Here is a 17,427-nt window from a genome sequence, read left to right as displayed (position 1 = left end):
TGTTCTCAAGAGCTATTCAGTTGGTTCATGAAATCGCTGGGCTGCGTGCCCTCCAGTGTTGCTCCTGGCCAATCCCGGCGCCACAGGGCGTGGTTATTGCTTATCCTATGTGGGGTTAGAAATCACGCCTCCCCGAGCGCGTGCATATGTTTGGCAAGCTCCCACTTTGAACACAAACCTGTCCAGTGTCCAATTTGTAAAGGTAGCCTATATGAACTCCAGTGAACAGGTTTTATCTATTTACATACTGAGCAGATCGTTCTCAATGTTATTAAAAAAGTTGGTGTCAAACAGAAACATAATTTGTATTGTATACCTTCGTTTAGATGCTTTGTTCATTGTTTTAATCTGCGAACTAACCATTACGCCGCTTTTACTCTGAAGGCTGAACGTGTAAACCGGAAGTCTTATATTCGCTAGCTCCGTCAACCGGATGTGTTATATTCGTTGACATTACGGAGCTCCCCCCTGGTCCTGCATCACTTCCTGTTCCTGCTGTAAATGTGAAGCCGTTACAACTGACTCTTCTATCGTTTATTATTTTATTATCAAAGTGTGAATAGGCGGACCCGAATACTCGGCTACAGTAATATAATATCTATGTTATGGCTTATCTGAGACTAGTCCATCTGTCAATAATAATAATAATAATAATAATACTCCATCTGTCGCAAGTTTCAAAACTAAAACGCAGTGTCCCTCTTTACTAGCCGTAGTATTTACGTCATCAAAACAAGCCAAGACGGACAGGCATGGAGGAACATTCATGCTGAAGAACTGACCTTATGAATGTATTCTTGTAAAATAGTGTCGGTAAGATGATGGTTCTTTACATCGTGACATTGGCGTAAGTTTGTTTAAATAAAATTGACGTCCCTGTTATTTCCTGTTGATGAACGAACGTGACAAAGAATTGGTTAAAGCTAGGCTAACGTTAGTGGGCTGCGGCGCTGCTCCCAGACTCCCAGATCAGGGTTCTTCTGTGTGAAACGTTTTTTAAGCCTTGTTATCTTTGGCCACTGATTCAATAAACTTAGACGTGCCACCACCACAGGCCAGTTTTAACTCTCAACTGGTCATCATCTGGTCAGACAGAAATATTAAACACAAACCATCAACACAGTCACTGTCAGATTGCATTGATAAATTCTCTTTTTATATGCATTTATCCTAGACTTGAATAGACCGTTCCAGGATGTCGGTGAAGCAGGCGTCAGTCCATGCCAAATGGATCATTGGCAGGGTGACAGGGACCAAGATGACAAAGACTGCCAAAGTGCGAATCACTAGGCTGGTGCTGGACCCCTACCTGCTCAAGGTAAACTGAGACTGTCAGTCAACTCGCTGCTGAGATGACATGGGATGTTGTGTACTTTCCAAAGGAGAAAATACCAAAAAATGCTATTGTTGAAACCAGTCAGTCACTGGCTGGTTTCAGTCAGTGTATTTCCATATTCTATGCAGAGTTGACGTCATGCATTGTTCTCAACATAGGGTATTCAACAAACATGGCGCAACTCCGCAAGCTCTATTACATTCTCAAACATGACGAACATGAATCACCCACAAGATCCCAGACAGGTTTTTCTTCTGGTGTCTACTACTCACTCATTCAGTTTCTTAATTTCCTCTCACTCCCAGACAGTGGAAAGCCCGGCTGTGAGAGGAAATTGAGTATACCTTAGGCCAGTGGTTCTCAAACTTTTTTGGCTCCCTTTCCCTGATTTCTCAATCCAAGTACCCCCTCTACAACATTTTGCTAAAAAAACTGCTAAAATAAAACTATAGCATGATGCAATGAATGAATGATAACCCACCTTTGGAAGAATATAACATTACAAAATAAGAAATGGAGTGAAAGAGTTGTGATTAGTGCCTCCTGAGCAGATTTATTTTTCATAACGTTTCATAACTTTCATATATTTTCATGATTTATTCTTACATTTTTTCCCCTTTCTTTCAAGTAACCCCTGTAGTACATCTGCGTACCCGTACCCCAGATTGGGAACCAATGCCTTAGGCCATAAGATTTATTTAAGACGTATTTATTTTTTGCTTTGGAATATGGCAAACTCATTTGTATATGGCACAAGCGATCTTAGTACAATGGTAATACTATACAATAGGCTACATGCATAAATAATGATAAAGTGCGATACACACTTGTGAAACTGCTACCAATGTCCTTGCAGCAGAATCAGACTAAAAGGCATGGCACACAACTAATGAATTTGGTTACTATTAATCTACTGCTATTGAAGTCAGTAGCCTCAATGTATAAAACAAATCCCCCTATCTCTTGTGTCTAAACCGAGGAACACACTCCAAATGGACATTTTGACAAAAGACTGTTCCAGCTATCTCGGTACATTGACCAAGTCTTAACAAATGTTGTCATTTCTTACCCACAGTACTACAACAAGAGGAAGACCTACTTTGCCCACGATGCTCTGCAGCAGTGCACTGTGGGAGATATAGTTCTTCTCAAGGCCCTGCCTGAGCCCAGGTCCAAACACGTGAAGCACGAACTGGCTGAGATCGTGCATAAAGTCGGCCAGGTCGTTGACCCGCTGACGGGAAAGAAAGTTGAAGGAACTGAGTTTCTGGAGCCTCTAACCGACTCTGCACACAACCTGGAAGAGCAGACGACGCTAGCAGAGAAACTCCAGCAGCTGAACATCTCTGCCTCACCAGCATAAACACCTGTCCCTGACCCCATGTTACAAAGTTGAATTATTGTATGTAATAATGTTTTTCACGTTGCTATGTTTGCTGCTGCCTGCTCAGGTAGTGGAATTGAAGGCACATTTCAGAGGAATTTACAATAACATGATATTCATAATTCAACTTCTCTGTCCACAGAAAAGAATATATTTAATAAATAAATATAATTTACAGTCAGATCAAATACTGTATATCTATTTGAAATACATTGGAGACTCATTTATTTCAAAAAAGATATTTTCACTTTCCAGTCCTTGGTTGCAAAATGCAAAGCCCTATTACCATTCATTAGTCAGTTCCTTGGGAATACCATTAGCCAGTGTTGTGTATGTATATTCAATAAATCTGCTAATTTGATCACAATGATGCTATTATTTATTTGTTGATTGATTATCTGTGAAATCATTGGCCGTTCCCCTAAATATGGCATATCTGTATGAGATGATTATGATGCAAAACAGGCAGAATGAATTAGGCTAGATCTTCAGAAGTGAATAAGTCGGGTGTTTCAAACGCAAGTCCTGAAAACAGCACTCGCTGTTAAGTTAGTTTGCGAAGTCTGCACAAATCTGTCGGAAAAAACAAAGTTATGTGCTTACTCGGATACGTGCACTTTTAACACGTTATTAACGTCAGTGCTAGTCCAGTCCGCCAGGAGGAACACCCAGGAGTGGACTGATTTGCTAACCTGACGCTGCCAGATGGATGTAAGTTCGTTCACATTTGTGGAACAATGCCGCCCCCATCTGGCGGAGTCAGGCTACTGATTTGCTGCAGCTGTTCAAAACAACCAGCAACAACAACAGTGCTGAAGCCAAGGGGAAAGATGGCGACCCGAGTCCTTCAAAGTGTGGGCAACGGCTTGAAACAAACTACAAATAGGCTTCAGGGGAACGGACAGCTCACCGTTATCACCAGGTTAGATTGTTCAGATGAAGATTGTGAATTTCGATGGCAAATCCACTATATCTCATAGTTGGCATCAATGAGAAAGTCCTGTATGCTAGCAGTTAGCTGGCTAACGCTAAAGTTACGCTAACGACGTTATCCACTGCGCCTGCTTCAATTCTGTGTAACGTAGCTAGCTAGCAAGGTGTTGTAAACTTGCTAACTTATTGCTAATGCTAAAATGACTGTGCTCCCTTAAGACAAAGTTGCTAAGTAACTTATTTGAGCATGTGTTTTACACACACTTGACACTGTTGTGCTTAGAAGTACAGTAGCCATATGCCGAAAGCAAAATCAAAGCTCTGCTTCTGTCAGTGTCGAACATAATTAAACTTCAAGGTCAAAATGCAGTGAGTCGCTATGTTTGTTTTGTTCACGTTATGGCATGGTCCTACTCTGGCAGGTGTGTTTGCAGTGATCATTATAAGTGAAATGTTATACTTTGCTGAAAACTGCCTACTTGAGTACTAGACTAATTCTTCTTTGGCTACTTAGTAATTTACAGTTTATAGTCTTCTCAATTGCTTGCCTGTTAGCTGTGGAATTTCTGGGTTTCTGAGTTGGATTATAGTGCAAAGCCTGATTCACTGCAATCATCAATAATGATCCTGCCCGCCTTGTGTGTTTCCGGATGATTTAAAAGAATGCAAGCATCATATTTGCATACCGCACCTGACTTGATATTCAGGTTTTGTAAGATCCTGGGTGCTACAGTGTAAATAATAGATGAAATTAGTTTTTTCTTTTGTTTTAAATCTCACTGTTCTCCTTATTTACACTCCAGGGTCCTCTCAGCCTCCACCAACAGGCAAAGTGAAGACAGCTGGTTCAAATCTCTGTTTGTCAGAAAGGTGGACCCCAGAAAAGATGCCCACTCTCACCTGCTTGCCAAGAAGGAAGACAGCAACCTGTACAAAATACAGTGTATGTATTATAATGTGAGGGTAAATGATCCGTTGTGTTTTTCAACAGGCTTGAGATGGATAAAAAAAAAATCCTAGGACAATCTTATAAACATCTGTTACATTCTGCATAATGCATTGCCTCTTAGGGGTGGGAATCGCAGAGTAACTCACGATACGATATGGTCACGATACTTAGCCCTCGATAACGATATTATCACGATACAGCGATAATCGATAGATTGGAAGATTTTTTTTTATCTACGATACATCACGATATCTGTGTAACTGAAGAGGAAAAAATACCCCTAAAAGGCAAAAAGCAGGTATTATGCGTTTATTAGCAGAATTGACATGACTGATTGACATCACTCACTCATGTCATGTTGTCACAATACTAGAATTTCAATTTTCGATAGCCTATCAATACCCAGGAAATAGATACTCTATACCATTTTCAGTACCACAGAGGAAAAATGACAACAAGAGGCTTTTTTTTATTTTATTAAAACATGAGAACAATGGCATATATTCACAATATATACAATATATACTTCCTACATGGTGCTAGTCTATCAGAATATTAGCTGTCATTGATTGTGTTGCATAGTGGTTTTCTGTACTGTTGACAAATTGTGATATTGTAAGTCGCTTTGGACAAAAGCGTCTGCTAAATGACGTAATGTAATGTAAATGTAATGTTTTAATTGTCTTAAGTAGTGGGGGCAGGGGGTTCCAGTTCCCATGTTTCGTGTAGGCTACAATTTCCTCTAAAGCCTCCCTCAAGCTGCTGCTCCCAGTAGCCATTATGCTCAGAGTTCAGCCCAGCACAGTCCAAACACCAGCTCTGGATGTCCAGGACTCCGTTATAAATTGCAGGGTAAAGTTACTACCATCAGTGTGCTTCTGTCTCTGCTGCTCCAAAGCAAAGCAGTGGTCCAGTGGGAACAGAGGTCTCTACACGGTGTAAACGGGCCTGATCCATCATCATCATAATAATAATAATAATAATAATAAAAATAATAATAATAAATGTGCATAAGTACTAGGGGTGCTCCAAAAAATCGATTCTGAAAGGATCGCGATTCTTAATGCCACGATTCCTGGATCGATTCCAAACTCCCAAGAATCGATTCTTCTTTGTATTGTAAATTTTTTTTTTTTTTTTTTTTTAACAGTGCACCTGAAGGCAACATGCAAGATACCGGCTGATTAAGTGTCCAAATGTTCATGTCATTTGTGTACTGTACTGCCACGGTGCCACCACCTCTTGCACTTAACTCATTGAGTGCCATGGACGAGTATGTTCGTCATTTCGTTTAGTAACGTAGAGTGCCAAGGACGAGTATGGTCGTCAATTGCGTTTTTTGACGGTGGGACGTGGATCAAAGGCTCAGGTATCTCCTGTACAAATATGGGAGCTATTGAAGGTGTATAACCTATTTTACGGACTCATTAGGTGGCGACAGTGCTCTCCAGATTACAGAAAGGTCCGGAAAACAGGAGGAAAAAGCCGTGATCAAAGAGAAACCGATGCATGCTGCAGCCAGAGCCATATAGATTGCTCTGTCTGCAGCTGACGTTGTCTGCGAACCGCAGTCAATCCGCACACACAACTGAGCTCCTCTGCCTCTGTCTGTCTGGCTGCATATAGTTTCTCCACACGATTACCTGCCAGAAAGGCAGCACCCGACGCCGAAGGGCCAAACCTTTCCCTGCAGTCCGGTTTGGCATTTCCTTGTCGCGCTGGGAGCCGCCCGGCGCACAAAAACGAAGCACTCCGAAAATAGACTGGGTGCGTGTTAGGGATGGGCATTTCTAGCAAAAACACTATTCGAAATTCGCTGGCCAAAGTCGACTTTTAATCGAAATTCGAAAATAAAATAAAAATGTAAAAAAAATTAAAAATGTATTTTTTTTTTTTTTTTTTTTTTTTGGTGAGTTAAATGTTGCATTGTCTCCCCTGATTCTAAGTATAGTCGAATCGCTTGGTTTGAGCAAGTAAAACACTTTTTATAAGCATTTTAAGCAAGGTTTATGGAAAAATGAATGGCGGATGAAATCCCATGAAGAGGGAGAGGTTGCTTATAAAAATTGTTTTACTTGCGCAAACCAAGCGATTCGACTATACTTAGAATCAGGGGAGACAATGCAACATTCCACTCACAATTTTTTTTTTTTTTTTTTTTCAATAAACGAATTTCGACTTTCAATAATAAAAGTCGACCTTGATAATAACAACGATTATTCGAAAATTCGAAATTCGATGCCCATCCCTAGTGCGTGTAGGCTGTGTGTTAGTGTGGGGAGGAGTTTGCAGCTGAGGGGGGGAGAGGGGGGTGGGGCACGCAGGCACCACACAACTACACCACGTCACTACATCAGAAAATATTAGCTAGAGTCAGTGAATGTGCTTGAAATGCTTCATTTCACAAAAGGCTGAATATCTCAGCTTATAATTTGAAACCTGTCTTTTTGCTCAAAACAGCCTATCTTCTCCAGCTCATAACTAAAGAACGGAAAATGGTATCAATAAACTTTTTTTTGCAGATGATAGAAGAGAGTCTCATCGTTCTTTGTGCGTGTTCGGTGTTTACATAGTAATATCACACAATATTCTGTGGGCCTCGAGAAATCACTGAAAACGCTCTGAAACTCTGGCACTGGGAGCGTCCGTTCTCCAAAAGTGGCTGGCACTCAATGAGTTAAGAACTCTGGTTAATGTATTCCCCCCAAAATCTATAAATCCTTCTCAAAGTCTACAGATCCCCCCCAGTCTATAAATCCATCTTATCTGAAGAACATAAGGGGGGAATTCCCCCCTAGGTTGCAAAATGAATTTAGGCCCTGACTGTAATACTTCAGAAGTTGAATTTGAAGTTCAGCATTAATACATTTGTCATTTTTTGTCTTAGATTTACCTAATTACCTTTGTGTGTTATTGCAATATAAAACTACATAATTGAGAATCGATTCTAGATTCTGGAATCGAGAATCGTTAGAATCGAGAATCGTTTGAATCGAGAATCGATTCTGGAATCGGATCGTGACCCCAGGAATCGGAATCGGATCGGATCGTGGCTTAGCCGGATCGGAGCACCCCTAATAAGTACTCTACATCCCCATTTATCTCCTTTGCTTCTTGTGACTTGCATTTATTTTCATTGCTGTTCAAATACTGTTGATAGGGTGAGAGGGTAGGCTGTGAGTGTTCGGGTCAGTTGTTGCAGGATGACTTTCCTCAGCTTCAGTCTGGGACTATAAGAGAAACATCACACTTGTCAGGCGCAAAAGCATTTAGAATCTTGTTAAATTAACATTTGATTATCCGGCCAAGCCGGTGGCAGCTAGCTCTATGTAACGTTATTTAGAATATCTTAGCAAACAGCGGCTAAACGGCTAATTCTGAGGTAACGTTATGTTAACATTTATGTCATGTGCTTCATTAACGTTGAAACGGGAGCTTACCTCTTGAAATTCTTTATAGAGACCAAAACTGCTCACGGAGGATCTGCTGCCATGTTGACGAGGCTCTTTCATTGGGGGAAACGCACACTGTTTTGCTAGCAACAACAAAGAGTACAGAGAGGAGGGAGGTGGGGCTGAGCTCAGCTGCAGCGGTGCCGTGTGGTGGAGGATGCACTGGAAGCGCTGCTGGTATCGATAAACTCAATATTGTAGCAAAGGAGTATTGTATCTGTTTAAAATGTTTAGTATCGACTACAGAAGTATCAATATTTTTGACAACCCTATGAAGTAGTGACTCTGTTTATCAAAATGGCTGCGGGGGAATCGGTTTCAAGATTCTGTCTATTTTATGAAAATATCGATACTTGCCGCGCCAGTGTGTCGATGACGTATCGCAAGTGGAAATATTGCGATATCATGAGTGTCAATATTATGTCCCACCCCTAATTGCCTCACTCAAGTTTTATTTTCTTGCAGTTCACAATGTCAAGCCTGAATGTCTTGATGCTTACAACAAACTTTGGTAAGAAATCCCCATCCCTCTCTCACTTTACTCAAAAGCCTGGACAAGGACCTGGTTTAGTAAACAGTGCAGATGTTTTGGTTGATTTTTCTCTGTGTGTGTGTGTGTGTGTGTGTGTGTGTGTGTGTGTCTGTGTGTGTGTGTGTGTGTGCGCGCGCACACGTACGTACGTGCGCATGTCTCTGTTATGTGTGCACATCCTTAGTGAGGATGTCCTGCCTTCCATTCATGCCGACCCTCATTACCCTTGTGAGCTAGTGGGCACCTGGAACACATGGTATGGAGAGCAGGATCAGGCAGGTAAGAGCTTCTCCTCGAGCTCCATGTCTGAACAGACACATCAGTAACTGTATACATTTCTTCTCAAGGATTCACATGCAACCGGTAACCTTGCTTATGAATGACATGAACCTCCAAAACACTCCTAGGTTGCTGCTGCTGGGGGGATTAGAATGAGTTGTGAGGAGTTTGACACTGTACAGTTTCATTTCTTTGTTCTATTGCTTGATGAAGACCCACTGTTTGGGTTGAAACTTGTATCTTGTAGTCGTCGATAAATATTGGGAGCTGCTCCAGTGTGCGGATGGATATCCACTCTTTTCAACCTTCTTTGTATCCGACACCTGGCCGAAAAACAGCTTGGGTGTGCACACAACTACTCCACTGAACTGCATTTCTATTTTTGCCTTCAAGGACTTAGTCACAGACTAAGTTTCTTTCGGTTCATTTTTAATTCATTCATAAAAGGACAATTGCAGTATTTTTCATCTTGGACCTATTTTCTTACATTTTTATGTTGTAAAGGCATGCAAAGCAGCTGCCAACTGAAGCAATCTCGGTCAATACTGCACCAATTTCAAAAATGTCTGCTCAAATTAGTTAAACATAAAAGAAATCCCAAAATAGGGTACACGTTGAAAAATACCAAAATTATCCTTTAACTCATTCACTGCCAATATCTGACTGGCATTTTTGGCACAGGCCAAGTATTTCCATAATGTTTGGTCATCTTTCAAGACCCACAGTAAATTCTGTACTAGGACTACAGTGATGTCCAATACCTCGAAATGAAGATCTAAGTCTCTACTTTCACCCCCAAAAAGAAAGTTAGCTTTTAGCATGTTCTGTACTACTTATAACCCTTTTTATACACCCCATGTTCACCAAAAAAGCCTGTCTGGGAAGAGAAAAGGGAGAAAAAAGCATTTTTGTAAAAGGGCACAATCTCAGGCATAACTCACTCTCAATTATTTTATTTTGAACTGTATTGACATCAGACATGTAAATATTATTCGTTAGGACACAAATGACAAAAAAAAAAAAAATATATATATATATATATATACACACATGAAGTGCTTTTTTTTTACATTCAACAATACAGTTTACTCGGTGTGAGTGTGCAGACAGACAGACAGACAGACAGACACACACACACACACACACACACACACACACACACACACGATCCCCCTTTTAGATTTCTAACCCAACATAGGATAAGCAATAACCACGCCCTGTGGCGCTGGGATTGGCCAGGAGCAACACTGGAGGGCACGCAGCCCAGCGATTTCATGAACCAACTGAAGAGCTCTTGAGAAGGACAGCGGGCTGCTGTGAGTGCCTTCTGCCCGCTGCTGCCTAGCTGTTCCTGTGTTTATTTTTGATTTGTTCTGGTACACCCGTCCTCGTCCATGTCTCCCTGTCATATCAACTCTGCTATTTGATCGTTCCCGTTTTCCCCTCGGCTATTCAACACGTCCTCACCGCCCTCGCAAACTGATCGATCATTTCCTCATTCCTCCGATGATCAAACACATCTCTTGATTACTTTCTCCCGTTTTCTCCTGGCTGGCACAGAGGAAGGCGACTCCAGCTCGTGCAGCGCGCCGAGGGCGTTTCAATGGCGTTTCTCCTGTCTGCACAAGGAAGCGTTACCCGTTCTCTGCTTTTCCTCTTGCTCAATTTCAAAACAACAGCTGCGGTATGTGTTTGATCGCGTGCTGTCGGCTACCCTTTGAAGGCAGGGACCTGTGTCTGTGTCACAGGCTGGGCAAGTGTTTGCTGCAGGCGCTGCACCAATAAAAACAAAAACACGTCAAACACGTCCTTGGCGGGGAGGGCTATTTCTGATAACACGTCAAAGACGTCATTGGCGGTGAATGAGTTAAGATAAATGTTCGTCTGTTTGTTGAGTTGAGTTTAGTGGCCAGGGACGGGTTAGGGATAGTCATGGGTCGAAAGTGTTGTGTCCCCGGGTGCAAAAGCTCGGACATCAGGGTGGAATGGCTGCGACAACTGGGCCTAGCAGATCCGCTGCCTCGAGAGGGTGTTTGGCTGCAAACCTGCATTCCCCCCCGTATAGTTTCTTTAACCCACTGCCCCAGTAGGGCAGCGCCGGTGTCACGGCCACGGCAGTTGCTCTCAGTAATACTAACAGCCACTTTCTCTGCTTTTATGTTTGAGTTAATTAGAGCCTTGACTGAATTACACATTCTCTGGGTGCTGTCAATTTGTCCTTGTGGGGACATTGTCATTCCCCAGTTGTTACCTGCCTCTAATGTTACAGAGCAGTCTTGAAACTTTGGTAACCTTGATCAAAATAAGGCAAAAGGCTATATATAAATACCAAAAGTAATGAACTCTACACTCGGAAAATGAAGAACATTATATTCGAGAGAGGTTGTTTTCATACTCTGTGAAAGATGGTTGTAATTTCTTGGCAAGTCTCAAGTTACCGTAGTTGTTTAATAGATTTAAATTTGATTAGTTATTTCTTCAAATATGATTAATCTAGATCTAGATCATGGGACCCGCAGTCTTAGTTCTGCTAGGTTAGTCTTCAAGATAATTATACTGCCAGAGATGTTTTGTCAAAAATAAATTTCAATCTTTGTCTCACTGGGGTTCTGGTATGGATCGGGTTTAGCTGATGTTTACTCTGTTTTGTTTATTTGTTTTTTTAGTATAAGATTAACTAATGTCATTGTTTTGGAGGTAAACTTTGCCTGATCATGGTTGTAGGCAAGTTGAGGCATTATATTTGAAAAAATTAGTGATGGATTTATCGAAATGGATAAATAGCATTTTGGAACAAAGCCTGTCATGTCTTTTTAACTAAAAGTCTAAAATCCCTTCAAATTAGTTGTTTTTTAGAAAATCCACTTCCCCGGTGTTCACATAGACTTTTGGGTGTGTAACATTGTGCTGTGCGGTGTTGGGTGTGTAACGTTGTGCTGTGCGGTGTGTAACGTTGTGCTGTGCGGTGTTGGGTGTGTAACGTTGTGCTGTGCGGTGTTGGGTGTGTAACATTGTGGTGTTGGGTGTGTAACGTTGTGCTGTGCAGTGTTGGGTGTGTAACGTTGTAGGGATGGGGCCGATCCGATTAGGGATGTCGAAAATCATCATTTTTCTTGACCGACAACCGACAGTCATTAGCCGACAAGTGTCGGTTAACCGAGAAGATTAAAATGCGCATTTTGACTGTCTGTGCCCTATTAAACCCTTACCACAAAAATGCTTGATTTTTTTTCATTAGAAAGCGTTTATTTTTTACATCTACAAGCAGAAGAAAACACATTAACAAAACGAAAAGACAAGTTGAATCCTCCAGCCATCTAAACAAAAACATTCCTCCGATAGGCTATTGCTTTGAGCTGCAGGCTTTGCATATTAAGGACACGTCAATTGACACGCAGCCGCCCCGTGAAGTACTTTGAGTGGACGACAGCCCAGGGGCTGCAAGGCGCACTGACAACGCGTGCATGACTACAGTATCTAATACTTTAGCCATACCTGCTTTTGGTCTCACTCCTTCTCCCTCTGTCTTCACGCACGCAACGAGGGCTATGCTCTCTCTATCTTGCAGGGCTCCACATGCAGCTGTCAGTAGCTGCTTTCACACCGGCTTTGAAAGTGTCAATGAATGCAGTCTACAAACAATCCGTCTCTCGTTGTGAAACAATTCCTCCGAACTGCTCTGTGTTGGACAGTAAAGACTAACGTTAATTGTTACTTTTCAATCGTCAATTAGACGCATGTCTGCATTTTTGTAACACGGTAAAAAACTACTGTTTGATCGATCATTGAGTGCGAGCGTATGCATGCGTGTGCATGATGAGCATGCAGAGAGGGAGGGAGAGAGAGTGAAACCGAATGAAGTGCAGTGCACGCTGAACGCTGTGAGATGAGCAAGGTGTCGGGTTTCAGGCAATGCGCTCCTGTCCTGACCAAACTGAAAACCCGTTTCAGCGGCTGGAACACAGAAGCAGCAGAGTGACTGGCTGGCTGTAGTCTGCACAGGGCAGGCAGGGCGACGCGTCAGGGGAGAAATGTATCGCACTTCTCCTGTCTGGTCAAAGCAGAGGGGGGCGGGGCTGTGGCGCATGTATGGAGCGGACAGAGAAGTCAGTGCTGCTTGACAATGCACACGGCTTTTCTCTCAAACATTTGGAAAAGCCTTTCTCTAAATTAATGTTGTTCTGGCAGGAGCTTTTAATTCCTATATTCTGCTGCTACAGTAACTACTTGTTAACATTGCTTACAGCGGAGGAGGAAAAAAAACACCATATTGGCAACACGTTGTATGCCAATTTAATATGCAAATTAACCGTTTGACCGACATGCTTAACCGACCACTGACGTTGTCGGCGGTTAACCGGTTAACGGTTAACCGTCGACATCCCTAGATCCGATCCAATATCGCTATCGGGTGCCGATATGGCACTAATTCACGGATCGGATCGGAATTGGATTTTTTTTTTTTTTTTTTTTTTTTTTTTTTTCAATTCCAGTGCACAGCTGGCCGTAATTTGTATAATAATGTATAATAGTATCCTTCTTTGCCTTGTATATTTTCTTAATTTTGTCTGCTTTTTGCAAGGTATATTTAAAAAAAAACTTTAATTGGCCAAATCTTTGCCTATACTGTATATTCAAGAAAAATATTGGTATCGGCATAATATCGGTATCGGCAGATATCCAAATTCAGGTATCTGAATCGGATCGGAAGTGAAAAAAGTGGATCGGTGCATCCCTAGGTTGTACTACTACAGTACATCAAGATAGGACAGGACAATTTTTTCCCCTTCACTTTCCCTTTTTACCACAAGGTAGAAATAATTTAAATGAGAACCAATATCTAATGGTGGAAGTTCCAGGTTCAATCAGAACTGCCAGGTGTCAGAAGTTTTGTAAATGTTCACAGGTTTAGTTTTGACAAAATAGCTTTCATGCTGATGAGGACATTAATCCAGTGACATTAATTATGACGGCCCTGAAGTATATGCATGCATCCATCTTGGTGTTACTCAAGTATAATTGTCTATCCCAGTGTTTCTCAAACAGTGGTCTGCGGACCACCAGTAGATTTATATATTTTTCCTTTTTTTTTTTTACCTCCCACTATCCAATCAGAGAAATGTTTACATTTTCTGGGAAACTCAAGGTCAGATCACGTTGCCTTTAACACATTCAGTGCCACAGCGCTTCAGTAAAATTGTCTGGAGCCTGTGCCAGATTCACTTCCATTCAGTTGAAAACAGCTATAGAATTTTTTCTATTATGGCTATATTAACGGGGCTGGACTTTAATGAAACATTGAACACTCCTGCTTCTTCCAAAGAAGAAATTTTGTTTCTAGACAGTTCCATTATGAAATTACAGCCTCTCAAAAAAGTGCACTTTCAAGGGTTTTCTGTCGTTTTTTTTTACTTTCCAAGATATAGGCCCTTTTATGAATACCTTTTGCACTCTAATTTCGAGCACATTCACTGACTCTGGCTGGTGTTTTCTGATGTGGTGGCGTGTGGTGTGGTTTCTGTGAAGCCTGTGTGCCACACACCCCTCTCCCCCCCCCCCCCCCCTCTCCCCTCTCCACCTCTGAGCTGCGGGCTCCTCCCACACGCACAGAGTTTGTTTTCTCGTTTTTGCCCCGGACAGATCCCAGCGCCCATCAAGAAGGAAATGATGCGCGCTGGCAAACGCGACTGAACGAAAAGGCTTGGCCGTTCGGCTTCGGATGCTGGCTTTCTAGGAAATCGTGTGGAGATAGATAGAAGCATAAGAGCTCAGTTGTGAGCGCGGATGCAGCCGAGCCCACTGTCCGCTGTAGACAGAGCAATATATACGGCTCTGGCAGAAAGCATGCATCGGTTTCCACTTTCTCCGCTGTCTCCTGTACAAAGTAAAGGATCTGAGGTGGGTGGAGCAGCTCCTGTGACGATGTTTAAGGTGGCGCCGTGTGATCCCTTGAAGGGATTCATGCTCACTGGCTAGGTACGACCTTAAACAGCAGAATTATGGAATAATATGAATTATGATTTTAGGACGTCCACAGACGTCCTTGGCACTCCTCGTTACTTTTTTTTAGGACGTCCACAGACGTCCTTGGCACTGAATGTGTTAAAGGACTATATGTATTTTTTCACCCCGAATCCAATGCCATCACCCCTGACTCTCTACGACTTCCGGTTGCGGAGATACGTCCACTCTGCCTGCAGGGCTACAGGAGAGAGACAGAGTACAGCGGGTGGTTGGGAGTTCCAAGTTACTGACCAAACACTCTATTTCAGTAATTGCTGTCAGAATATAGAGCCATTTAACACTTATTTGAACACAAAAACATCACTGAATGCAACTTGAAAATGGCAAAAGATAGCCTATTTGACTTTGGCAACATTGTGCATTTATTGAACTTCAAAAAACTTTCTTTGAACTTTGAATATATTTGAACTGAACAGGAGAAATAAATGTAAAAAAAGTTAAATGGACTAACTAAAATAAATTACATATATATTTTTCATATCGGTTATCTTGTTTTCATAATTGTGGGAAGCCAAAAATGTGATTAATTGTACTGCTATTTGTCATTTAATTAGCCTGTAATTTGTAATTTACAGTTGAAGTAGTAGGCCTATTGTTTTTGGGGATGTTTTGGGAGTTAGGTGGTCCCCGAGCTTTTTTCATTGGTTTAAGTGGTCCTTGGTCTGAAAAAGTTTGAGAAACACTGGTCTATGCCATGTCTACTAATGCTCCAGGAGGTTAATATTTTACCATGTTCGCAGATTTGCTACAAAGTACTTTTTTTTAACCATGTTTACATGTTTTTTTTTACATGATGGGATGGAACTTGTCTTGTTTCATTGATTTGACTAAATACTACTTGTTTACATGTTTTTAAATGGTATTCTGTGGTTATTTCAAAACAATCTTTCTCGATTTAGAATCTCTCAATAAGTGGATGTACTGTAACTGTTGTGGTCAGATATTGTGTTTTCATGTTGAAATTACCTACAGAAATGGGCTAGGGCATCTGAGTAGTGTAGAGTTAAAAGCACTCTTCTACCACTGCAGAGACACTGGTTCGATTCCCGGCTAGTGGTGCTCCTGACCTGGGCAGATCTTCCCGGTAGTGTATGGGTCCTGGTCACTGCACCGGTGCCTCCTTTTGGTCGGTCGGAGCGCCTGTTTGCGGGGAGGGAAACTGGGGGGGAATAGCGTGATCCTCCCCACGCGCTACGCCCCTGCCGGTGAAACCCCTCGCTGTCAGGTGAAAAGAAGCGGCAGGTGACTGCACATGTATTGGAGAAAGCATGTGCTTAGTCTACAACTCTCCCCAGATCGGCAGAGGTGGTGGTGGAGCAACGGCCGGGGACAGCAGGGGGAAATGGCCAATTACAATTGGGGGAGACAATGGGAGAAAAACCCAAGGCCATTGGGGATCTAGAAAATTAAATAAACACTCAAATATAATTGTTGATACACAGTGTAAGAATACCGCCCCAAGATGTATAAATGATAATGTGAGTGCGACATTCATCTTCGCTCTTCTCCTCCTTGTGTCCTAGTTCACCTGTGGAGATACCGGGGAGGATACCCGGCCCTCACCGAAGTCATGAACAAACTCAGGCAGAATCAGGTATGGGGTGGTGCTCCATGTAGTGCAGCTAACTGGCAACTGGTGACCTGTGGGCCACCTTTGGGAGTGCACCCCTTAATTATAATGCTCAGACCAATTTCTCACCTATGTGTAGTAAGTTGGTGCTTGAATCAGTTTAATCAAGATTCTTTGACACTTATTTGGGGTTGTTTGAAACTTTCATTTACACAAACAAGTGTACAAACAGTTACAGGTTACTGGAGTTTTTGGCCCATTTCCATTAGGTATCTGCTTCAAAGGTATAAGAGGGACAGGGAGTCGCAAGTTAGGGAGTTTTTTAACGACCCCCCCCTTCCCCACACACACACACAGATTTTTCACTTTCATTGTCTTTATGAGGAAACATAACATGGCTCGAATGAAGGTCAAGTATAATTTTAGAAAATAAATTAATTTAAAACTATCTGCCATTTTACCTGCCTTAATAGAGATTATTATGGTAAATGGTAAATGGCCTGCATTTATATAGCGCTTTTATCCAAAGCGCTTTACAATCAGTAGGTACATTCACCCATTCATACACCGATGGTGGCAGGCTACCACGCAGGGTGCTGGCACACCATCGGGAGCAATTTGGGGTTCAGTATCTTGCCCAAGGTCACTTCAACATGCAAACTGGAGGAGGCGGGAATCGAACCACTGACCTCTTTTATCCAAAGCGATTAGTGGACAACCCGCTCGCCCCCCCGTTATTATTATTACCACCGCCACGGAGTTGGCCAGGCCAAAAGCCTAGCCAACGGAGTTGGGATATGTTTTTGCCCCTGTTTGTCTGTCTGCTTGTTGGCAGGATATCTGAAAAAGTTGTGAATGGATTTGCACGAAACTTGGCAGAAAAGCAGGTCATGAGCCAACATAGAAGGAAGAAGAAGTGCTTTGCCCTGAAGCGACACACATTTTGTGCTGATTAAATAAAGTGTGGG

The 17,427-nt window shown here is 42.2% G+C and overlaps 2 protein-coding genes across 2 annotated transcripts in view; both read left to right on the top strand.

Moving 5' to 3' along the window:
• The first annotated feature begins 717 nt into the window (after positions 1–717).
• On the top strand, positions 718–3,087 carry mrps17 (mitochondrial ribosomal protein S17). The gene is made up of 3 exons (XM_083639375.1): positions 718–813; positions 1,175–1,318; positions 2,412–3,087. Exons 2-3 carry the CDS (start codon positions 1,196–1,198, stop codon positions 2,697–2,699), a joined length of 411 nt encoding a protein of 136 aa, XP_083495501.1. The 5' UTR covers positions 718–813; positions 1,175–1,195; the 3' UTR covers positions 2,700–3,087.
• A 456-nt stretch (positions 3,088–3,543) lies between these two features.
• The window catches only part of LOC310781744 (protein NipSnap homolog 2-like), a 33,471-nt gene continuing 19,587 nt past the window's right edge, over positions 3,544–17,427 (top strand). The window contains exons 1-5 of the mRNA XM_083642358.1: positions 3,544–3,642; positions 4,457–4,596; positions 8,520–8,565; positions 8,771–8,865; positions 16,413–16,483. Coding sequence (XP_083498484.1) covers positions 3,551–3,642; positions 4,457–4,596; positions 8,520–8,565; positions 8,771–8,865; positions 16,413–16,483 — 444 coding nt within the window. The 5' untranslated portion in view covers positions 3,544–3,550. The remainder of the gene's footprint in view (positions 3,643–4,456; positions 4,597–8,519; positions 8,566–8,770; positions 8,866–16,412; positions 16,484–17,427) is intronic.

Source organism: Poromitra crassiceps (assembly GCF_964638095.1).
Source record: "Poromitra crassiceps genome assembly, chromosome: 1".
Taxonomy (NCBI): Eukaryota; Metazoa; Chordata; class Actinopteri; order Beryciformes; family Melamphaidae; genus Poromitra; species Poromitra crassiceps.
Note: the sequence above shows the minus strand (reverse complement) of the source record. Positions and strands in the feature narration are given on the sequence as shown.

Excerpts from the sequence above, each read along its gene's own strand:
- mrps17 (XM_083639375.1), top strand. The coding sequence starts at position 1,196 with ATGTCGGTGAAGCAGGCGTCAGTCCATGCCAAATGGATCATTGGCAGG. Across the intron at positions 1,319-2,411 it reads TGGACCCCTACCTGCTCAAG|TACTACAACAAGAGGAAGAC; the intron begins GTAAACTGAGAC and ends TCTTACCCACAG.